This window comes from Sceloporus undulatus, chromosome 6 (genome assembly GCF_019175285.1).
Source record: "Sceloporus undulatus isolate JIND9_A2432 ecotype Alabama chromosome 6, SceUnd_v1.1, whole genome shotgun sequence".
Classification (NCBI taxonomy): domain Eukaryota; kingdom Metazoa; phylum Chordata; class Lepidosauria; order Squamata; family Phrynosomatidae; genus Sceloporus; species Sceloporus undulatus.
This window is the reverse complement of record NC_056527.1, coordinates 114,403,032-114,427,363: the sequence shown is the minus strand read 5'-3', so window position 1 is coordinate 114,427,363 and position 24,332 is coordinate 114,403,032. Positions and strand designations below refer to the sequence as shown.

The following is a 24,332-nucleotide window of genomic DNA, read 5'->3' as shown; positions in this document are numbered from 1 at the left end:
TTGGCAGGTTTCTTCAGAGGGGTTTTGCCATTGCCATCCTCTGAGGCTGAGAGAGTGTGACTTGCCCAGGGTCAACCATTGGTAACAACTCTCAGCCTCAGAGGATGGCAATGGCAAAACCCCTCTGAAGAAACCTGCCAAGAAAACCCCATGATAGGTTTGCCTTAAGAGTCACCCAAAGTCAGAAACGCCTTGCAGTGCCTTTGGGCAAGTTTTCCTTCAAGTCATATCTATGTGGGTGACTCTCTCTCTCTCTACACAGACACACACACATCCCTCCATATTTGTGGATTTGATTATTCACGGATTTAATATGTTCTCTCTAGGAATATCTCGGTCCTCCAGAGCAACTCTATGGTCAACTTTAACAAAGTTTAACTGAAGGACCTAGAAGAGATTCCTGGAGAGAACACTCCGCTAGGCCTTTGTAGCTCCTCCGGTACAATTCTATGGTCAGTGTCTATGGGACGTTAACCAGAGTTGCCCTGGAGGACCTAGAGATTCCTAGAGAGGTTTCCTCTCAGGTAAAAACATGCTGTTTGTGTTATTTGTGGATTTTCCTGTGCCCCTGAGTCTAGCGAATACGGAGGGACAGGTGTGTGCCTAGAAGTAGTTCCCCATGGCATCATCCCTCAGCAACTCTGCCACAGGCTTTTCTTGGGAAGCTTTGTCCAGAGGAGGTTTGCCATTGCCTTCCTCTGAGGCTGAGAGAGTGTGACTCCTTCCTTGCCCAAGGGCTCCCAGAGGGTTTCGTGGCTGAGCTTGGAGTCAAGTCTTGGTCTCCAGTCGCAGTCCAACACTCAGAACCCTGTTGGTTCTCCTCAGGGTCAGCATTTGTTTCATGGCTTGTATTTTGGAGCACTGAGACCCTGACGATGCTCTTCCCTGAAGGCTCTCCGTGGCTGACGACAGCGATTAGTACTAGTATCTTTAATTAGAGGGTCCCCTGCCCTCAGGCTCACAATCGAAAAAGACGGAGGGTCTCCTCCTCTCCCTCTGAGGAAACTCAGGAGTTAAAAGGCAGGAGAACAATGTATACATTGATGTGTATATTTTATGCATGTGTCTATATATAAAAGCGTTTGAAACGGAGAGGCAGGCGGTCCTTGCGGCGCAGACTCCGCTGCCGCAGCCATTTCGGAGCAGAGGCGGGCGCGAGGCCTTGAAGGCCGGGCCTAGAGGGAATCCTAGGAGCCTGTCCGCTGTTGCCATGGCAACTGCGCCTGCAGGGCCGCCTCCTTTTCCACAGGCCTTCGTTGACCTTCGACCTCTCGCCGGGAGAAAAAAAAGCCTTCCCAACAGCAATGCGACCAATCAGGGCTCCTCTTCCACCTCGAGACGGACTGGCCAATCAGCGCAGGCGTCGACCGCAGTGTGACAAAAACACAAGCTAGGTTGAGACGCTTCGCATTAACCTCCCTCCCCCACCTCGAACTTCAACCAATAATAATCGCCGTAGGGAAAGGTACAGCCTTTATTTTTCCTCACCCAATCAGTTTCCACCCTTACCATTCTTCTCTCGGATTGTCCAATCAGCTTCCAGGAGATCCCGCCTCCGCGTTTCATCGATTGGGTCCACCTGGGGAGGGGCGGGGCAAGGAAGGAGGTGGCACCTCCGAATACGTGAACCACCGTCGAATCAGCGTCGACGTCGCAGACCTCCGTCCGGCGCTGAACCAATCACCGTCGGGCTTTGGCCTTCAGCCCCTCCTCCACAGGTGTCACTCTTCCACCTCTTAGCCAACCAATACTGAAGAAGCGATTGCGCAGGCGCGGTACGGCCCAAGGAGAAAGGAGGGGGGTGGAAGGAGAAGGGAGGGAGAAGAGCCCGCCGCCATCTTAGCGTCGCTACTAGTGCTACTGCTGAGGAGAGAACGGGAAAGCCTCGGAGGCGCCCAGCCGGGGCTCTAACGGCCAAAAGGGAGGGGGAGGTGGGTGAGTGTCTTTTTTGAGGCGCTAGGGAAGGGGAAGAGGAGGAGGGGGCGGCGATGTCACTGCCGCGGAGGTGACGTCTGCGGCCCCACATTCTTTTACGGGGGGGAAAAACCGGGGGGGGGGAGAGCGCGGGTCCGGGAAGAGCAGAGTGTCAAGGGGCGTGGCTTTGGGGCTGAGGGGGCGTGGCCTTGGCGTCTTCCTTGTCTGTTCTCCTCCCTGCGCCCCCTCCCTCTGTTGTGGCTGGGAAACAGAGGAGAACCAAGAGGCCCAGGTAAAGAGAGGCAGAGATATACCTATATCTGTGGTTTGTGTTTGTATCAGGCGGGTCCTTTTCCATGGATAGAGAGGCCTATTGGGGCTTCAGAAGCAGGGGACAAAATGGTGCCTGGGAGGCTGGAACATGGCGGTGGTGGCCTGCCTCCCTTTCTTCGTTGTGGGAGGCAAGAGTGTCGGGAAAGGGGGCTTTATTCCTCCTCTGGAGGGTCCGAGACTCACTGCAGGAACGGGGGACGTACTAAGACAAAGGACAGCACTTGCCCATAGGGAAACGTGGGGATTACTCACCCGATGGGCAAGCAATTCCCAGTGTTTCCCTATGGACAAGTATTCCCCATGATTCTCTATGGGCAAGTATTCTCCAATCATTCTCTATGAACAAGTATGGTGTCTCCTGTGGGCAAGTACTGACCTTTGTTTTAGTACATCCCAGAAATGGTCCACTTTGAGACCGCTTTAACTGCCCCCCCCCCCCGGATCATAGAGTTGGAAGAGACCCCCCCAGGGGTCCTTCCAGTCCAACTCCATTCTGCTCCTAATACAGTGGTTCTCAACTTTTGGGCCTCCAGATGTCTTGGACTTCGATTTCCCAGAAGTCCCAGTCAGTATACTCATTGTCCACGGATTCTGGGAGTTGAAGTCTCAAAATGTCTAGAGGACCAAAGGTTGAGAACCGCTGCTCTAATAGGTGCCTGTCCAGCCTCTGCTTAAAGACCTCCAGAGAAGGAGACTCTACCACTTTCCACAGAATCATAGTTGGAACAGACCGCAAGGGTCCACCCAGTCTAACCCCATTCTGCCATGCAGGAATTCACAATCAAAGAACCTCTATCCAGCCTCTGCTTAAAGACCTCCAAGGAAGGAGTGCGTTCCACTGTCAAACAGCTCCTGCTGTCAGGAAGTTCCTCCTAATGTTGACCTGAAATCTCTTTTCCAGTGGTTTGAATCCCTTACTCAGTGTCCTAGTTTCTGGAGCAGCAGAAAACATGCGTGTGCCATTCTCAATATGAAATCCCTTCAAATATTTAAAAAGCTACAATTCCCAGGATTCCCTAGCACTTATTCAGGGCAGTGAAAGCGGTCTGAAACTGGATTATTTCTGCAATCTGTTGGACCGGTTTCAAGGGAGATGCAGACAACTCCAGGAGAGGGGCCACCTTTGTCTGCGAACAGAGCAAAAATGTGCTAGAGTTGTTGCTGCTGCTGTTATAAACTGCCTTTGAGATGACCCAAAACATAGCCTTTATGGTCCAAAACAGACTACAAAAATAATCCAGTTTGACATCACTTTAACTGCCCTGGCTCAGTGCTAGGGAATTCTGGGAACTGTAGTTTGTTGTGGCACCAGTGTTCTTTCACAGAAGTCTCACAGAACTATAGTTCCCAGAATTCCCTAACACTGAACCAGGGCAGTTAAAGCAGTTTCAAACCGCATTATTTCTGCAGTGTGGGTTAGACCTATCTCTTTGCTGGGGTGCTCAGGCCCTGTGTAATAGAATCCTAAAGTTGGAAGAGATCCCCCAAGGGCCATTCAGTCTCTGCTGCCATGCAGGGAAACGCCATCAAAGCATCCCCAACAGATGGCCATCCATCCTCTGTTTAAATGCCTCCAAAGGATACATGGAGAGACTCCACCACTCTCCAAAGCAGCATGTTACATTGTCAAACAGCTCTTCCTCTCAGGAACTTCTTCCTAATGTTTAGGTGGAACCTCTTTTCCTATCGTTTGCATCCATTGCTCTCTATTCTCTGGAGCAGCAGAAGACAAACTTGCTGCATCTTCAGTATGACATCTTTCCATATATCCTCAGCCACTCCAGGACCTGTCTTCCACTTCTCTGCTCAGGTCTTGGAAGCCCAGGCTCATGTCCTCCCTGATCGAATCCATCCATCTGGCCTACGGTCGTCTTCTCTCTCTTCTGCCCGCCTACCTTTTTCTAATGATTCATGCCTTCTCGTGACATGGTCAAAGTACAACAGCCTCAATTTGGTCATCTTAGCTTCCAGGGAAAATTGGGGCTTGATCTGTTCTAGAATCCCTTTATTTGTCTTCTTGACCCTCTGTGGTCTCCTCAGCCCTCTTCTCCAGCACCACATCTCACATGAGTTGATGATTCTATGATTCTCACATCCATACATGGTAATTGGGAATACTATGCCTTGAACAATCCTCACTTTAGGGTTCAGAGTTATATCTTTGTACAGTACTTTAGGCTCTCACTTAGTTTTTCCATAGCTGTTCTTCCCAATCCTTCCCAATTCTTGACTGCAATCTTTGTTCTGATCAGTGTATGATCCAAAGTATGGGAAATCTTTGACTAGCTTCCTTGGTATCTCAGATGAATCTTCTGTGGTCATTATCTTTGTTGGCTAAAGCCACAATAGGTGCTAAACAAGAAGCCTCAATGGCCACAAAGATCAATATGGCATACTGTTGGGCTCCCTTCTTCTTACAGTGTCATTCAGTCCCTGTTTCCTCAGACCATGAGCCTGCTCTGTTTGCTTCCACACCAGTCTGGGGAGGATTACGGTCTGAAGTGTGAAAGAAAGCTGCCTTTTCTTTCTCCCTTTGTGTTTGCAACCAAAGAAGTGGGAAATCCCTGTTTCACACCCTTTGTGGTTTATAATTCTTGGTCACTTTTTATTATATCTCAATGAGAGGAGCTCCAAAGCCTCACTATGCATTAAGTGACCTGTGAAAAGAGGGAGGTGTTAGAAAGTAAACCATTATGAACAAGGAAGAAGTTGTAAGAGAAAACTTGGCCAGGGAAGGATTTAGAGTTCTGGAGTTTGGTTACATGGGGATTTAGAAAGCTGCTGGGTTGTATCAGGAAACATCTGGTGCTGAGGCCATCCTGAACTAGAGGTTTTCCAGGTGTGTTGGGACTACATTACCCACCATCCCCAGCTACTATGTAAATGGCTGGTTGTGAATGTTGTGATCCTAATTGTCAGGAGAGCACAAGGCAGGGAAGGACGCTCTAGAATTACTAATAGCCAAAGAGACACGTGACTTCTCTGATCAAAGTCTAGTGAACGAGGAAGTTGAATGTTTTTCAGTGTTAAAGAGACCTCCAGCCTTTTGGGTGAGGATTGGTGCAGAAATAAAATAGGAGCGTTGAAACTCCAGTTAAAGTGATTTGGGCAGGGGCAGGTGGCCTGAAATCTTGAAGTGGTAGCTGTCAGGAAAGGATTGAATCCTTAACACTCAAACATAGCAGGATTATTGGAGACTTTGAATACTTCATTGGTCTTCAGTTCCCATCAGCCATAGCTACTACAGTTGCTGGGCTGGTCATAGATCTGGAAACATTTGGCAGGGCACCAGTCCCCCCCCTTCCCTCCCTAAAATGTGAAGTTTGGAAGCACTTTTGCTCCAGTTGACTTATTGATCAGGTTTAGTTGGACCCTGTCTTCTGGTTTTAACAAGGCTGTCTGACTCAAGTGCTATCCGTTGTGTCTTGAAAGCATGTAGCTTGGCAGCTCTTTTTCTGCCTGTAGAATAAGTGTAAACGTTGGTGGTGTGGCTGGCTAGAAGAGCAATCTTTTTGTATTTTTTGGTGTGTTGTATAAGGCACCAAATAAATCAATTGTTGGCGTGTCAAGAGTACTGCTGTATCTGCATCATAAGATCTTGCTAAGCCTGGACATATTTCAAAAGGCCATTTATGTCAAGGAAGCCAAAGTTTGGGCAAATATTCATGCATACTTACATTGCATGGCCTATTTAACATTTGTCTCATTTTTCTAGCATCTGGTTTATTTAAGCAGATAGAAACTTAAGGATGAAGGGTTATATTTGGGAAGTCTAATGAAGAAGGGCAGAGAACACTTTTGTTTGGGAGCTTGTAGGAATTATGGACTGAGAGTTATGAACTAATGGCCTGAATACCTAAAGGCGCCATATCCTGTGTCTGCTCTTGGAAGCTAAACGGGCTCAGCCCTGTTTAGTACTTGGATGAGAGACCACCAACAAATACCAGGTGCTGTAAACTGTATTTCAGAGAAAGGAACTAGCAAAACCACATGAGAATACCTTATTAAATTGATAGGGTCACCATAAACTGACAGGTAGCTTGAAGGCACATGCACACAGAGTCATGGAGAGGTTTGTGCAAACTATGCCTAGCTATTTTGTGTCCTTCTGAATTCCACCTTCACTAGAACGTGCGTCCTTACAAATATGTTTTTATTCTAAAAACACTTAGGAGCTGATCAAGAGAAATTAAGGCATCCCCTGTGCTGCCTTCTCCATTATTCTTTTGAGTCTAGATGCTATCACTTGATCTTTCTGCCTGAATAAATCACTGAAAGGTGGGAAAATTTCCCACTGTGTCCCAAGAAAGTTTCATTTTTTGTTCTGAAGTGAGGATTGGTTGGTGGCTCACTCCTTTTGTTGGAGACACAAAGCCAGAGACATTTCAGGGTAGTGTGTGAGGCATGGGGGCCTCTGGGGAGGATGTTCATGATTGCAAAATTAATTGCTTAGAGACAAGGGCCAACACTCTTAAGACAGCTTTTTAAAAAAAAATTGCATTAGTTGAAATCTTCTGTTGTAGAGCTCTGTAAAGGTTTCCATTTCATATGTCTTACTATTGTAACCAGTTCATAAAACTCTCGTGTGTCCACTGGCTGTGCCTTGCTATCCAGGCATCTTTGTGGCTGTATGCAAATGGTATTAATTGTGCTTATCCCAAATAAGCAGATTCTTCTTATTTGCCTGATTGCCTGATCCTATTTTGACATCTCCTTTTTGCGGTGGTTCACGGGGCGGAGGGGGGGGAGTCAATTCCTGAAGGGAAAAGTATAACACTTGTTCCTCTCAGCAACAGAGGTTTAGTGTTGTAGCATCTAACAGAGAACGCTTCAGAAGGAAAGGGAACATAGCACCGATTTTGGCTTCAGCAACTCCTCTCTTTCCTGCCCCTTGACCGAATAATTGGCTGCTGACTTTAGGCAAGAGTCAGAGATGCCCAGTTCTGGTCCTTCTAGAGCCATTGTTGGCTTGATGTGCCAGTTTTCAGACCTGTGCACTTGGAGCATATGTAAGATTGTGGATAGAGGGGATTACTGGCAGCTCACATAGCTAGAGTAAATTTGGAAGTAGGCCAGTGTTTCAAATGTTTAGGAAGATTCTTCAGGAGGGAGTCTAAAACCAATATCACCTGGGAGGTCTTCCTTAAGAAGGCCCCATTTGTTAAGGACTTGCATTTCTACTAAATGCGTGTTTACATGGAAATAAATCCTGCTGAATTTGGGGAGCCTTCCTCCAAAGAAGGGCATTAAAAGTGCACTCCCTAGGCTGCCTTCTTAAGCATGCACACAGTCCTCAGAAATAAATGCAAGTGAATTTATAATAAAGTTCTCTAGGATTGCGAGGTTGAGCTTCTCATATCCAGAAGATGGGTTTTAACTTGAGAGGCAGTGAATGCCTCCTCTTACATTTTTCCAGTGCCCTTTCTCTGTTTCAGTGATGTTTCCTAATTGATTGATTTAAAAATTAGAAGAGTGCTTCTGTTTTCCTCTGCTTCCTCTCCCTCACCCCAAATTATACTGTGACCAATATTTTGCAAGTATATCTAAGAGGCATACTGAAACCTAGTAGAAGGGGTACAAATACTTTAATTCTGAATTCTCTGAGATATTTTTTTAGAGTGTAAAGTTCCTAGAGATGATATGAAATGTGAACCCAATGGGAAAAGGGATTTCTTGCATGTACAAAGTTTTCTCTAGATTAGAAAAGGGAGGCCAGACAGATTGTGAATGTTTGGCAAACAAGGGATCTTCCATGTTTGTGTTTTGCTGTTCCAGAATCCCAGAGGTCAGTGCTTGGGCTTCAGTTGGTTTCCAGATCAGCAAAGTTCTAGAACACAATTCTGTTCTGGGATTTAGAATGTACTGTATCCAAGCAACATGCCTGGTCTTACCCCATCTGCATAGCCCACTCCTCAATTTCACTCATGCCTCCATCTTCTCCAGGCTGTGATCAGATTCTTTGCCTGCTAGACGCCCTTCTCCACTAGCAGCTCCTGTGTCTCGGGGTGGTGGGGAGCCCACCCATTTGGGCCAGCCATGGATCCGGCGTTCCCCAATCCATCCCAGGACCCAGTGAGTAGCCACTGTTACCCCTTTTTCCTTACTTTTGGGAAGGTAGGGTTGTGGGTTTTCATTTGAGAAACTCCTTTTTTCAAACACTTGTTCCTTCTCTTCCTATTTGCAGAGCCAAGAAGACGGCATGGCTGCAGACGACTTCGATATTGTTATAGAGGCCATGCTGGAGGCCCCATACAAGAAAGAAGAGGTGAGATTAGGATACTGAAATGACAGCAGCCCAACATGTGGGAAAAAGTTAAGTCATGCAGTCAAGAGTGTGGTGTAATTCATAATGCACTATTTAGCTTAGACTTAACTCCCTCTGACTCCATTGATTTGGAGGCATATCCTTTCTGAAGTCTCTGTATGCAAGCATAAGCACAGTTTCCCATTTTCTAGTAGAAAGCTTTCTCTCTTGCAATTGTATGGGTCACATAAACCCATCAGTAGTTGTGACCATGGCAGAGGGTTTCATAGAGTTGTAAACCAAACACAAAGCAAAACAATAACATAAGAAAATTAATAAGAACTTGCTGTTGCTAGAACCTAATCAATATTAAGCAGAGAAAAATTCTCTATATTTTTATATTTTTGTAAATTGTGACATTCTTGCAGGGTTGGTTCTGATTTAATATCTTCTTCCTTAGGAACTTGGAATATTTTCCAAGTCAGTTTGTTTAAAGATATTTTTTTTAAGCAGTAAGGGAGAACTCAGTTTTTTGACTCATTAGTATTAAGGAGGATGTACAGTGGCTGAACCTTAATGTTTTCTTAAAAAATGGGTTTCTTAGGATGGCAGAATTGTATCTGAGTATAAACAGGTTTGATTAACTGTATTTTAAAATTATATTAATTTTTTTAAGAAAATTGACTTGCTTCGGTATATATGTTTGTGCATATTTAGAGAAAATAATTCATAGTACTGGAATGGTGTAAAGGGTCTTTCATATCTGTCATGTCAGGGTTTTGGTGTCATTCATTGTATTGACCAGTCTGGCACTCATCATCTTTTGCCAAACATACTTCTGAAAGTATATTTGAAACATAACAGTTTCAGGGTGCTCTCTTTTTTTCATAATACCAAGTGACTAATCTCCATGTGAAGGAGCCCAGGTCTCTGCCTGTAGATGGCACTGTGTCTCTTCCAGCCTAAAATATATTTAGGTTCATGTTATGCTGCTTGGTGGCTTTAGTGCTAAAACCTAGCTGCTGCTTCACCCAAGGTATTAAACATATGGTCAGAAAAGCCCACGTCATAGAGGTTGAGGTTTTCTTTGATTTGAATGGGGTAGGGAGTTGTGGAGTATGTCTGTGGTCCCCTCTCCCTGTCTCAGTGAACCTTTCCTGCTGGGCCCACCCCTCCTGTGTTTGCTCCAGGCCCAGCCAGGACCCTCAAAGCCACCAGCCGATCCCCCTACAGCACAGGTAATGTATGAAAGCGATCGGGAGCTGGGGGACTGGGAACGTGGGCTGATCCTTAGGAGAGGGCTGCAGTGTGGGAGATTGCATGCTGACTCTCTTTTTCTCTGAACTGGCCTTTTTTCCCCTAGCCACCTCAAGAGGAGCAAGGAAAGGAGACAAAGAAAGACAGTGCCCCCAGCAGCAGTGGAGAAAGCAGCAGGTGAGTTGATGGGTTTCCTTTGGCCCTCTGTTCCTTCCCTCCCTCCCGCAGCCCACTTCTTATCTGTCTCCTTCCTGATTGTAGCAAAAAGAAGAAAAGCAGGAGCCGGAGCAGGAGCCGTGACCACAGACACAGGTAGGAGTGGGTCTGGAGAGAAGCCTGGGCACAGAAAGTAAGGCAGGGCTGCTGGGTGGGAGTATATGGGAGTTGTAGTCTTAGCATCCACAGAATACACCAAGTTGGGAAAACTAGCTTCAGAACATTTAATCAATATGCTGTTTTTAAAACGATGTCTATGCGGCAGGCCTGTTAGCAAATCTTCACAGGCCATGGACAAGAGTTCCCTCTGCTTTGCATTTTTATTGTTTCTTCATTTTCCCTCCATTTGGGCAAATGCCAACCTGGTGCCCCCAGCATGCTTACTTTGTGTCTCCCCCCACTTTGTAATGCTAACTCATTTTCTGAATCTTCTCTAGCCGTAGCCGGGACCGAGACCGCCACCGCAGGCGCAGCCGGAGCCGGGATCGCCGCAGCCGTCACCGGAGCAGAAGCCGCCATCGAAGCCGCAGCCGGGATCGGAGACGGGGAAGCAGGTCTCGCAGCAGAGAGCGCCGGCGGGATGAGAGAGTGCGTTATCGCAGCCCTCCACCCCCTGGGTAAGGGACACAGTGGTCACAGCATCATTATGTACTTCTCACACAGCAGGGGAAATATTGATGATCAGTAGCTATCTTGGTGATCACTTCTTGAACTTCCAATTTTTTTCCTCTTAAAAACACTTTTTGTTACTTTCTCGCATGAGTCTGACAATATTGATGCATGACTGTTTAGTACAACAGCTGTGCAGAGGCACCCATTCTGTCACCTGAGATGAGAGTGTTCATACTGGTTTTAGTCTTAAATGGCTGACTTAGGTCTGGTCTTCCATTCTCTGGGTTGATAAGAAAGGAGGAATCTCACAGTATGGGATTCTCTCTGTCTCCACTCAGAGAAACGACGTGGTAGAAGTTTGAATTTCATTAGTGCCTAATATAATAATAATAATTTATTTATAGCCCGCCCAATCACAAGGAATCCAGGCGGGTTACAACAGTAAAAATAAAGATAATAAAATAAAATACAATAAATATATAAAATACAATAAAATTAAAGAGAGCGAAGTGAGTACATTCACAGTTAGGCCTGATGGAAGTTGGGCCTCTCTTTTTCACTCCCTCCCAGGTCTGATGATGATGTCATGGAGGGAGGGCTCTTCTTCTTGAGGCAAGGATTTTATTTTAATTAATTTTAATTTAATTCTTCTCATTAAATTTAAGAGAAGAATTGGTGGACAGAGTGACATAAGTCACAGTAAATGTCGCTGTTCAGAATTACTTGTTGCACCAGTGTTGAAATGGGTTGTTATACACTATATTCCTCTTCCTTCACTATAGGCGGCGCTTTGGACACAGCAAGAGTCCCCTCTACAGAGAGAAGAGCCCTCTCCGGTAAGTGTTCTCATTACATTGGGAGTGGTTGTTTGACCAAGAAGATGTAACATACCTTCTCCTGGGTTTAAGCTCCCTCCACCTGATTAACCTCTGCTTTCTCCCACAGAGAGCCCTTGGGCAGCTTGAGCCCAGAAGAACGTGATGCCCGTACAGTGTTCTGCATGCAGTTGGCTGCCCGTATTCGCCCACGTGACCTTGAGGACTTTTTCTCTGCCGTTGGGAAGGTAATGCTTCTTGGTTCATTTGTTTGTTGCAGTTTTTATCCCGCCTTCCTACCAAAAAAAGCATTTAAGGCGGCTTACAAACATCATTAAAACAATTTAAAACAGTAGAACCATTAAAGTCATTATAATAAACAAAACAGTTTGAAAGGCCAAATTGAAAAGATGCATCTTCACACCCTTCCTAAAGGCAGCGAGAGTGGGAAGTGATCCACAACTCCAAGGGGAGTGCATTCCACAGTCTGGGAGCAACACAGGAGAAAGCCCTCTCCCCGTGCCCGTCAAGTGGGTCTCCACAGGTAAATGGTATCCTCAAGAGGGCCTCTCCTGAAGCTCTTATTTAACATCCAGGCAGTCCCTTTGATAGACAGGCCCTGGCCTTTTTAGAGGTTTAAAAGTTGAAACTCAACTCCTTGAACTGCCTCCTCCCCCAAAAAACCCTGGGAACCACTGCAGATCTGCTTGGGTCAGTGCTAGGATCTCAGTACAGTGCATTTGTCATGCCAGCTGCTATAATTTGCACCAGCTGAACCTTCTGGAAATTCAGCAAGGTTAGCCCCCTGTAAAGCATATTGTAGTAGCCTAGACATTATGTATCTAATAGTGGCCAAGTCAGAACAAATTACGAAAGGCTGCCCTAAAATAAGTGGTTCAAAAGCACTACTGCCACCTGGGAATCCTCAGTAATATTCCCCCTCCTTTTCTCAGGCTTTGGCATGTGCCTGCTTATATTACCCAAGAAGTGGGCAACCTGTGTGGACCTTCAGAATTTGTTGGACTATGGCTTCCATTCTCTTCAACTGGTATCCCCAGTTTCTAGCAATGGTGGGCATTGCAGAAAGACCTGGAGACCCACAGGTTCCCCATCCCTATTTTATTGCTTCAGACCTAAAGCTTTGATTTCACTTTTATGTTGTGTTCATTGTTCACCTCTAATAAGAAACAAAGAATAGTATTTAGCTGTTGACAAGAGTTTTTTTCAGTTGCCCAGTCTCTCACTTGTTTTGTCTTCTACTCTTACAGGTGCGTGATGTCCGAATCATCTCTGACCGAAACTCCCGCCGCTCCAAGGGCATTGCCTATGTGGAGTTCTGCGAAATCCAGTCAGTGCCATTGGCCATTGGGCTGACTGGGCAGCGCCTCCTTGGTGTGCCTATCATCGTCCAGGCCTCCCAGGTGCGAGTCAGGATGTAAACCAGCTAACCATTGAGGTGCCGGGGGGGGGGGGGGAAAAAAAAGGGGGGGCGGGGGGGGGGGGGGGGGGGGGGGGATAAATAAAGAGGGGGTTCTTGGCAGGAAGGAGTGTTGGTTTAAGGTAGGATGTGAAATTGAATAAGAGACGATGTTGAACATAGGCATATTGCAGAGAAAATGGAAGTTGGGTTTTAGGGGAGGGATGGAAGTAATTTAATATCAAAACTGAGGGTTAGAAATACATGCATGTATATATTTAGGCACATTTATATTGTTTTGTGCCTTTAAGTCATTTCTGGCTTAAGATGAGTCTAAGGCAAACTTATCATGGGGTTTTCTTGGCAAGTTTAATCAGACGCGGTTTGCTTCTGAGGCTGAGATTGTGTGACTTGCCCACAGTCACCCAGTGGGTTAATATGGAAAGGAAAAATGGCTCAAAGATGTTTAAAGTAACTTCCCTGGATTCCAGCTGATTTACAGATGTGGAAAGAATAACTTGTTATTGGAAGCTGCAAGAGCAACTTTCAGTCATTGGTCAGTTGCTATAAGTTTCAAAACCCATACAGTTTACTTGTCGCTGTCCCTGATCTCTCACCTGTTCCTCTCACCCTCCATCCTGTGTCTGTGGCGTTAGGCGGAAAAGAACCGGCTGGCTGCAATGGCAAACAACCTTCAAAAAGGCAGCGGGGGGCCCATGAGACTCTACGTTGGCTCTCTTCACTGCAACATCACCAAAGAGATGCTGCGTGGGATCTTTGAGCCCTTTGGCAAGGTTGGGGTTGACTTTGGGGGAGAAGGGATTGGGTGAGTGATCCTGAGGGAGATGGGATTGGGTGAGGTGGGGTGGGGCACATTTCTAATCTTTTGTCTCTCTTTCTCTGCCTGCAGATTGACAGCATTGTTCTGATGCGTGACCAAGATACTGGGCAGTCCAAGGGCTACGGCTTCATCACAGTATGTATTGGAAGAGGTCAGTGGGTGTTTATGATACTCCCTTCTTAAGGTGTACATCATTGATGACACACAATCTTTGTCCCTCAGTTTGCAGAGTCAGAATGTGCCCGGCGTGCCCTGGAGCAGCTGAATGGTTTCGAACTAGCTGGCCGGCCCATGCGTGTTGGGCAAGTCACTGAACGTCTGGACGGCACCACTGATATCACCTTCCCTGACGGAGACAACGAACCGGACCGATCAGCCCTGAATCTTGGTGCCACTGGCTCCCAGCTGCAGCTCATGGCCAAACTGGCTGAAGGTGAGTGGTATGCTAGAAGCTGGAGGGAAGGGAAAACTGGAAATGATTATTTGTGTTATCTAGAGGAACTCCCTGAGGAAACTAATTGTTTTGTTCCATTAATAAGGAGTACTGTTTAACTTTTCAACTCCCCAAGTGGCAACTGAATCTTTAAAAGTCCTGGGAATAATAAGGGTCTGTATAATAAAACCACCCAGGAGAAGAATGTGAACAGCATGCACCTGGAGATGAAAGGCATCAAGGGAAGTGTTCTGGGAGTTAAAGGAAGGGAGTTACAGAATGGAAGTATTGCCACAAAGGCACAGCTGCTAATAGATGTCATTGCAGCCTGCAGTAGATCCTTGTCCTTGGATCTTGATTCTCAAGAAGTCATCCAGGAGGAGACCTTTGTGTGCCTTAGAACTTTGATCCTTAAATTCTATAAATTGGGTGAATTAATTCTGAGATAAATAACTTGAGTAAAACACACCTGGGCCATCTCAAATGACTCAGATCCCCTCTCTCCATGTGTCTCTTTAACACAAGAGATGTACCTCCTTTCAGAAGCTCTGTGTGTTCTCTGCCTTGGCCATGCTGCACTCATGCTTCATCATGTTATAAAGATAAATTAGAGAAAGTGGGCTTCCCTGTGCTTGCCTACAAAGAAAGAAAAAGAGCAGTTTGTCTGGCTTATGTTGAACTGTTTGAAATTACACTGCTCCCTCGGGTTACGAAATTAATTCGTTCCGCGGCTGCTTTCGTAACCCGAAAAGCCTTCGTAAGCCGAATTGCCATAGGCGCTAATGGGGAAAAGCCGCGTTTCGTGCGAAAAAGCGCCGAAAAGCACCAAAAAAATTTTTCGTAACCCGAAATAAATTCGTAACCCGGAACAATTATTTCCAATGGGATTTTTTCGTATCCCGGAAATTTCGTAACCTGGGTATTTCGTATCCCGAGGTACCACTGTACAGTAATTCATTTTTGTGGGGCAGGGCAAAGGAAAGTTTTCCTGCTTTAGATAATTATTATTATTATTATTTTACATTTTAAATGTTACTACATGAGAGATCCTTCTGGGTTCTTTGGCTGCTTCGGGCACTCTGAGAGACTTTCGGTTTGTGCTTGGTCTTCTATAGCAGACGGTGTGGAAACTTTGGGCTAGTTTCAGGCATTACCTGAAAGCAGAGGAAGGGAGATGTTTGATGCCATTCATTTCTGAGCTTTTTCTCTCTTTTTCCCCTGTCCTTTGTCTTTGTGGTCTGGGTAGTTTGAAAGCGTTCAGAAACTTTGCTGAAGAAAGCTACCATAGTTTGTGGCTCTGGTATGCTCCTGCAGTATGAGGTGGAAATTAGGACAGCTAATTGAAGAATGATTGTGGATGAAAAGCATCCACCTGTGCCTGAAGTAGTTTTGTCTTGTGTTTTCCCCACTCCAGCAGGTTCTGGGATCCCTCTCTCGACTACAGCAGCAGCTCAGGCTGCCCTACAACTCAATGGAGCGATACCCCTGGGAGCACTGAACCCAGCAGCCCTGACAGGTATGACAAGAGAGGGGTTGGGCTGGATTTTGGGATATACCTGATTAGACTTCTAGTGATGGAAAGGTTTGTATATGTGAAAATAAGCTCTAGACCTGTGGAAACCACATGAATTTTTTTAAAGTGTTTGCAGCAAGCAGAGAATTCTTTTCCATTTTCACATATATCAAGTAATAGAATGCCATCTAAACTGCATCAGAAGATGAGCAAAATGGTTACGTTTCAAGAAAGGGTATTATACAGAATCAGAAACTGACTTGTCTGGCCATCATTGTCATCATCTGACAATATTTGAAATGTACTGGCTGCTTTTTTCCAGGTTCTCGGGTAGAGCAGTGGGGTTTTTCAGACTCTGCTGTCCGAGCTCTTCCTTTTAAGCTGGCGATGGAGCATGGGCTGCTCTGTATGCAAAACATAAATTCTGCCAACGTGCTGAGGATCATGTTTCCAGGGCTGCTCAACCTGCAGCTTTTAGCTGCTCCCTGTGTGCCCTGGTGGACCCCCCATTCGCTTTTCCCTGTATCCTAGGTAATCCACTAGACTGCAGAGGCAACACTTTACCTGGCTTCTGGGTTGCCATTTTCCTGCTGTCACTAGAGGCATAGAAAATAGGGACTTTTGACAATCACTGGGAATGGGGGAGGCTCTCTCTCTTGCACATGCACACAGCTGCAGTTTCTAGATGCTAACAGAAAGGGGGGTTTACTCATCAACTATCAGATACTGCCCTTCAGGCTGAGAATTTTTGGCCCTTCTACTTTAAATTAATCTGACTCAATATTGTTCATCCTGCTTTTTGTAATCCCTGGTAAGAAGTATGTATATTGCTCCAGGTCAGCTCATTAGCACTGTGATCATATATTTAAAAGAAGAATCCTACAGTTCTTCCCTCCTTTTCTATTTTCCAGCTCTCAGCCCGGCACTGAACCTGGCTTCACAGACATTGGCCTCCCAGTGCTTCCAGCTTTCGGGTCTCTTCACTCCCCAAACAATGTGAGTGTGTGAACCACAACGAAGGAAACCAGTGCCATGTGCTGGAAAACTTAATTGTGCATGACTTGATTTCCTAAGTAAAGGCTAGTAAGTAGATGGAATCACTCTCAAATGAATGTGTGAACCCCCCCCCCTCCAGTCATTGCACCAAATTTCAGTCCAGCATATATCTCCCTGATTCTGAAGCTGCACATCTAGCCCACTCTGTTCCCGGCATATGTGAAAATGCCCACAATTTTTTTGTTCCCAACAATTCTTTTTAAACTTTACTCTTCTGTATTCATAGACACAAGCTTGTTAGTTTGTTTTAGTATAAGAAGAAACAAATAAATGCTTTTGAGACTATTTTATGTAAGCAGGTTCAGTTTTCAGGCTACAGTAGTCCACACTTGTCTGTGATTTGTTACCCTTAAAGTCTGAAAATAAAATGTACAGGTGGCCTCCGTATCAGCGGTGGTTCCGTTCCAGACACACATCCTGCAGATACTGAAAAGATTGGGCCCGCAAGTCCCATTATTGCCAATGGACACGCAACGTGTGCAAGACCATGTTGGTGCAGCTGCTTGGGTGTGCTGCCATTGACAATAATGGGATGGGACCATCTGCAGATGGCTAGCCTGCTGATACAGAGGCCTGAGTATAGTCCCACCTTGTGGTTTTGCTCTCCACAGTTTCAGTTATCCATGGTCAAGTGTGGTCTGAATACATTACATTACATACATTACAGGTATATGGTTCAGGACTATCTAGGGTTTCAGCCATCGACTGAGGGATGAAATGCAGATAAGGGGAGACTAGTGTACTTCAATAATTTCAAAGACAGACTAAAAAAAACAAATATCTAGTCTTCTCTGTAACTTTGTGGGTTAGAAAATTCTAAATAGAAATAGAAATGAATTCTGATGTTCTGAGTGTGTGTCCCTGCTTGTACAGAAAGGGTTCAGCTGGAGGTGACTGGTGCAGAGAAGGAAGCAGCTGTATTTTCCTTTTTGACCCTCTCTCTTCCATTTTTTTCAGGTAACACCACCCGGTTCCCTCCCTGCCCTCCCTCTCCCAAGGAGCCAGGAGGGGAATGATCATCTCCACGCCATCACCTCACCACCCTCATTGAGTACAAGGCAAGGGGGATGGACTCTGAAGGAACCCCCTCTTCCTGGGGGACCTTGTTAACACGAACTGATTTTACTCTGATTTCCCTCCCACCAGGTGCTGGGGAGGGGTCTTTGTTCTTTCCCTTGGTTGTGGAATCAGAATTGGAGGGGGTGCTTTATTCCCCATGTGGGAGCCTCAGAGGGACCGGGGGACTCCTTTCCTCCCCCTCCCTAGTGTGGGATTTCAGCATCTCTTACATTTTTTTTCCTCTGGCAAGAGCCTAACAAGGCTGCCATGTCAGGATGTACATTTGCCATTCCTCTTTCCTTCCCTCTGCTCTCTGGGGGTATTTGCTGGACGGTGTTCAGAAGGGGCTTAATCATAGGAGGAGAGCGTATGCTGTACATAGAAGGAAGCGTCCTGAGCCAGCATTTGAGTGGGAGGCCTGGTCCTGGGGAGGATACCCCCTCTCCTTCCCAAGCAGTGTTTTGTTATTCCTCTCCCCATCTGTAAAGAGATTGCATACAGTGTGGGAATGTCATCCCATTCCATTCCCCATCCCTCCTTTTTCTTGGGTCTGTATCCTGTTCTTGGTGTTCCCATTTTTCTGCTGCACCTTCCCTCAGAGTCCCTCAGACCATCTCTCCCCTCCCCCCATTCCCAACTTTCAAAGGTGTATTTTGGTTTTTTTTTTCTTTTTATCTCTCTCAATTTTGTTTCCTTTGTTTTCTTTTTTTTTGCTTATAAATGAATAATAAAAGTCACCAAATGTAGTCAGGTGTCTGTCTCATTTTCCCTCTCACCCATTTCTCTAAAATAGTTGTGGTTGGTGGTGCAGGATGAAATGGCTCTTTCCCGCTTTCCCCAGATTAGTGATACAGATGTCAGGCTCCATTGGCTGGAGAAAAGGAAAGGATGCCATGGATGTTACAAATAGTTAAGGTTTCCAATGTGTCAGTTAGCTGATGCATACCTCTGTCTTACTACCTCCCCATTCCAAATATATAGAGTGTACAAATGAACCATTGCAATTGTCCGAGCAGTTCTTGAAGGCCAGACCCTGACAATTTTCACCCCATGCCATGAAGATTTTGAAGGTTGCAAAGCTGGAAGAAGGAGGTAACTTAAAAAGAGGAAACTGCCTTCTCCTGAGGTTGGGTTGTGTGAGTATGCTACACTTGTAGGAATTTAGTTGCGTTTCTTATAGCTCATTGACAATCCTCCCATGGTCTGGACTTCATGATTGAGATGGAAAGATACAAACAGTTTTCTGGACAGGATGAATGCCATGAACTATTCAAGTCAACAGTAGTATAACAGCTTGCTGTTCAAAGGCCATCGTAATCCCACTGACGCCTTCTTGCTGGTGTACCGTCCTAGTGACTCAAGCTGGCTTCTGGCAGGGAACAGCCCCAACACTTGGGTTCCCCCACCCACAGGCTTTCCATCAGCTTTCTTTCATGTACCTGCCAGGGAAATGGCATATTCTGGCACTTTTAAATCTTGCTCAGTAAGGAGGATATGAACAGAGAGGATAGCACCTCAGTCCACAGTCTGCCCTGTTTCTGTAGGGTGTGCGTCACCTTTTTGCTGAGATAATATTTATAGAGAATTGGAAAACTCAGAACATCTGCTGGAAAATGGGTCATTTGCTGACTATAGTATCGTATACAGTAGATCTTCCACATTGGCTGGGGTTAGGGGCACAGGACCCCTATGAAAGTGGAAAACCCACAAATAAAAAACCTACTTTAATCTGAGAGAACACCTCTCTAGGAATCTGTAGGTCCTCCAGTGCAGCTCTGTGGTCAACATCTGCCACAAGCTGAGCATAGAATCATGCTGTAGGACCTACAAATGCCTACAGACCTGTTTTCTCTAGGAATTTCTAGCTGTGCTATGGGTCAACATCCAGCAAAATTTCTTTGGAGGACCTAGTGATTCTTGGCGAGAACATATTAATATGCCTCAAAAGTCAAAACCACAAATGTGGAGGGCCAGCTACCTTTTAGCCACAAGAGCACTTAACAAATGTGTATGTTTGCTTGTCTTTACATTGAATGCCAGCTCCCAAGTGTGGAGTGGAAGAGGGTCAGATCCTGTACCATAGGTCTACTGTTGACATGTTTAGTTATAGCTGTTGGGTTATGACATGAAAACCTGGAGACTACAGCTGGTGTGGGAAAGCTTGTGGGGAGTTAGTTTCTGTATGTCATTTCTGTAACCGAATAGCTGTGCGTGGGGTGTGAGATTCCCTCCCTCTCGTGTTGGTTTTGCTTGCTGCTGCTTTGGCACATTGGAAAGAGAAGGAAGCACACAGCCATCTTTGTGCCCTTCCCTCATCCCCACCTCTTGATTTTGCCGCCTCTGCTTTTCCACTGAGGAGCCATCACACTTCTTGCTCTCCTGGGTGAGTCTCAGGTGCTGCTTCAGCCTGAGCAGCAGATGGCTCTGAATTTAGTCCTGTCAGCAAATTTCACTCTCCCCCCTCCCCAAACAAAACCCTCCATGCAACCTCTGATCATGGCCAACCCCCACCTATGGCTTTGGGCTTTCCCTGAGGATCCACAGCCTGATGTCATCCAATCATAAATAAACCTCAATTGCCCCAGTTTTCCACTTTGTGTTACTTCCCTCTGCTTGCAAACCTGGGATATCACATTCCCCTCCCCCCACCAGCCATCTTTGCTTTCTGTTACAGAAGGGCTTTGATGGAAATGTTAAATGCTCGGCTTGCTCTGATAACCAATAGTTGATTGCTATGGCAATAGGAAACATCTTGTCTCCATGGCAACTCCCAGCTGTGGACCACAAGGACGTTTCCATGGCAAGGAGATGCACATCTCCTTTCTTCCCATCACCCCCACCCCACCCCCTTTCCCAGCTCATCCAATTTCTGGATGCTTGAGCCATGGGAAGCAGCGGCAAGGGAAGACATTTTGTGCTTCACTGCTTTCTCAAGTGTGATAGCCTGCGGTGGCAAAAGGGAAGGAAAAGGGCTCTAAAATGAGTCTTGATTGCTTGGCCATAGAGACCTAGAATAAGATGAAGCCAAAGCCCTGCTTGCCCCTTTCAACCAAAAAAACCCCCAAACCACACAAATGAGGAGTATTTTGCATTTTCTTTATATGCAGATGAAGAGTCTTGTGCATTATTTCAGCTAGCATGTGTTTCTGCTGGAAAAGCAAGGGAGGGAAGAACAATGAATTTCAAAAATGATTGTGATTGTATGCCTTCAAGTCATTTCTGAGTTAAGCTAGCCCTATCATGGGGTTTTCTTGGCAGATTTTGTTTGCAGGGGGTTTGCCCTTGACATCCTTTGAGGCTGAGAGAGTGAGGCTTGTCCAAGACCACCAAGTAGGCTTTCATAACCAAGTAGGGATTCAAACCCTGGTCACCCAGTGTCCTAGTCCAGCATTGAAACCTCTTCTCCATGCTAACTTTCCAAAAGAGCATTGCCCTCTTATTCAAAATTGAGACTGATTTCTTGGGCAATGTATCACCGTCCAGATGCTATAGGACTATGGTGTTTATCACACTATACTCTTAAAGTGCTACTATTCCACTTTGACTCCTCTAGCTGCCTCCTGTTGCATTCTGGTATTGGCAGTTTTAAGGAGGGGTATTTAGAATTCTCAGAGAACTTCTCTGCCTGAGAATTCTAAATATCCCTCCTTAAAACTGCAAATCCCAGAATGCAACAGGAAGCAGCTAGAGCAGTCAAAGTGGAATAGTAGCACTTTAAGAGTATAGTGTGATAAACATCTCTGATTCCCATCAGGCCTAACCAACAGCACAGTGGGGCATATTGGGAACTGTAGTCCTACGGGGAGCTGGATTTCTGCACCAGACAGATGGTTTTTAGCCTCCTTGTTAACATCGTGGTCAAACAACCACTGCCCAAGGGTAGAGAAAAGGTTAATTTGCATTAGTACCTAGATGCCTTTTTGGGTTACCTTGGTGGTTTGAGGCTTGGAAAAGGTATGAAGGCTGAGAATTGATTGGAGAAGTGAATTTTCCATTATAACTAGCCTGCTTGCATGGTTCTCATAGCTACAGGAGGAATAGATCACACATACACTTTTTAGAAAACTTATTCAGGGGTTGCCAGGTTGGCCATATATCAAAGTATGATGACATCCAACATCCACAAAACACTGATATTTTTATTGGGCCAAACAAAATGTATATTATATGCATTGTGAGCTTTCAAAGTTCCATTAGTTTCTTCATCAAGCAAAAGTGTTTTTAAAAGCCTTTTAAAAACCTTAAATGTCATCTGAACCGAGGACAACAACCACAACATCTTGTCAAAATTCAGGCCTATTGCTAACATTGTCATTTTTTCCCTCCTGCATGATTTTTTAACACACTTGCCTGATGCAGAAGCCAGTTGAGCTTCAAAAGCTAGTAACATGTATAATGTACATTTTTGTTGTTTTAATAAAGGTATCACTGTGTTGTGGATTTTGGATGATACAGTGAGCCCTTGGTATCCACTGGGGTTTGGATCCAGGACCCCGCGTTGATACCAAAATCTGTGGATGTTCAAGTCCCATTAAATACAATGGAAGGTAAAATGGTGTCCCTTATATAAAATGAAAAATCAAAGTTTCCTTTTTGGAATGTATATATATTTTGAACATTTTCAAGCTGTGGATGCTTGAATCCACAGATGAAGAATCTGGGTATGGAGGATCAATTGTACTACACTTTAATTTTGTTTGCTTCTGCACAATATAACCCTTGGGAGCCGGGAAACATCAGCCGAGGTGTGCCATACAGCCAGCTCTGGGAAAGTGGATCACCAGCTAGGGCCAATCTTGGTAAAATTATTTAGTTATTTAGGAGCCCATTTCTACCATTTGCTGTGAGTAGATTCTGGACACAATCGGCAAAAGGGCTGGGATGCCTCTGTGCTGTAGACCATCTGCTGCATCATTGACCACCAATAGAGCTTTTAGCAGTAACGTGTCAATGTTTGGCACCAAATGAACTCTTGGGGAGCCTGGAATTACACATAAATAATAAATAATAATTTTATTTTTATCCCACTTTTTGTTAAGGCACAGAAGTCATCCCACTTCTAGAGACCAACAAGTTGCCCACCTGTTTTGAAAGAACAGCTGGCTCTGAAAACAGCTCCTTTGGGAAACCGTGTGGCCTCAAAGTCTTAAATATCTTTTCCTTTTCTCTCCCTGCCTCCTCAGTCCTTCTTGACTGAAGAGATGGCTGTGTGGGTAAGGAGGAGGGGGGGAAACACATGTCTTGCAAGGATGCGTGCCCTCGGTTTTTAAAGGCGGCAATGGGGGAAAAGGCTGAGGATCTGTGCAAAGGTAAGGTTGCAGAAAGCAGTTTGTCAGTCATAGGAGGAAAAAAAGGGAGTTCTTTGTTGCAGGTGCGGCTTTTGAGAGCAAGCGTAGGAGGCCCCCCCCCTGGAAAGCACTGACAGCTTGAGCCATCAGCCTGTCTCCCCCGCTGACAAGGGGAGGCACGGCTTGCATCTTAAGCAGGCTCCTTGCACTGTCTCTTACTCCCAGACCTATTTCATGTTCTCTGTCTCTCTGTCAAACCCCCTCATTGCTGTCAGCCTTCCCCAACCCACTGCCCTCCAGAAGAGTTGAACTACATCTCCCATCAGCACAAACAGATTAGACTCAGGCGGTGACGTCCTTGCGCATGGTGTCACACAGTGTGCGGGCTGCTGACCGCTGCTCGAGGGGACCGTGCCATGGCCTCCAACATCCGTTTCGGATCCAGCATGGCTGCTCCAGGGAGCATCTGTGCCAGACCTCAAATGAAAGGCTCCACACAGCCATTTTGGGTCTTGTGTGGCTGCTGGGCATGCAAGAAAGGGGCACAATGCCCTTTTCTTACTCACCTAGCTGCCACACCAGCCCCACACAGGTGAACCACCCCACCAAGTGTACCTCCCCCTCTGGGGTGTACATCCCCTTCTGGGGTGTCACTTGGTGCAGTTCACATTCCTTGCATGCACCTAATGATGCAACTGGGCTCAGCTTTGAAATGGGCTAGAGAGAGGCTTCGAAGGACAGGAGAAAGAGCATACCTGAGCACGTTAAAAAGGCTTTTCTCTCTTGGCACTGAGGCATCACAGCCAGTTTTTCCTACTTTCAGTATTTAGAAGCTCTTAAACAAGGCAATTGGGTGGATTTTATAACTCCCTCTGAATCTGCCCGGACCCTGAGATGCCCAGGACCAGGCCTTCTTTCATTCCCACCATTGTCACAGGAACATTTGGTGGGAACATCAAATAGGACCTGCTTGCTGGCTACCCTTGGACTTTGGAACCCTCCATAGGGAGGCTAGAAAATGGCCCCTACCTTGCTGGCATTCTGCCATCAAGACAAAGACTTATTATATTCCGAAAGGCTTTTCAGGAAAGTACTGCATTGTTTAAAATTGTGCTATTTTAACTGCTTTTTTAATCCTTTTAAAGTGTGTCTTTTAAATTCTTAGTTTAATTCTATTTTACTGTTGACTTGTACATTAACCATACTGCAATTATTCTAATTTGTAAGTTCCCTTAAGCCACAGTCCTTCGACACTTGCAAAAAGTTCAGAACACACAAGGTTCATAAAGACGGCTGAGATCCTATATCACAGTCTTGTGTTTCGTAACTTTATA

General features: G+C 45.7%; 1 protein-coding gene across 13 annotated transcripts; it reads left to right on the top strand.

Annotated features, from left to right (window-relative positions):
• Positions 1-1,779: 1,779 nt before the first annotated feature.
• RBM23 (RNA binding motif protein 23) lies at positions 1,780-17,962 on the top strand. Of its 13 annotated transcripts, none has more exons than XM_042474307.1 (16): positions 1,780-1,931; positions 8,191-8,319; positions 8,432-8,512; positions 9,682-9,729; positions 9,855-9,925; positions 10,010-10,060; positions 10,402-10,581; positions 11,359-11,412; positions 11,522-11,639; positions 12,660-12,812; positions 13,465-13,602; positions 13,719-13,784; positions 13,872-14,082; positions 15,497-15,598; positions 16,507-16,591; positions 17,609-17,962. In XM_042474307.1, the coding sequence occupies exons 2-16, from the start codon at positions 8,284-8,286 to the stop codon at positions 17,610-17,612; spliced, it is 1,398 nt and encodes a 465-aa protein (XP_042330241.1). In that variant the 5' UTR covers positions 1,780-1,931; positions 8,191-8,283; the 3' UTR covers positions 17,613-17,962. The 13 variants fall into 13 exon arrangements, with proteins under 13 accessions (XP_042330241.1, XP_042330245.1, XP_042330243.1 ...); XM_042474311.1 differs by having other exon boundaries at positions 1,780-1,935; positions 10,408-10,581; XM_042474309.1 differs by having other exon boundaries at positions 1,780-1,935; positions 15,500-15,598.
• The last annotated feature ends 6,370 nt before the right edge of the window (positions 17,963-24,332 follow it).

What these genes read in the sequence shown, in the direction of transcription:
- RBM23 (XM_042474307.1), top strand. Translation starts at nt 8,284, where the DNA reads ATGGATCCGGCGTTCCCCAATCCATCCCAGGACCCA. An exon ending in CGCAGCCCTCCACCCCCTGG is followed by an intron (nt 10,582 to 11,358) that starts GTAAGGGACACA and finishes CCTTCACTATAG; the next exon opens with GCGGCGCTTTGGACACAGCA. An exon ending in AGAGAGAAGAGCCCTCTCCG is followed by an intron (nt 11,413 to 11,521) that starts GTAAGTGTTCTC and finishes TTTCTCCCACAG; the next exon opens with AGAGCCCTTGGGCAGCTTGA.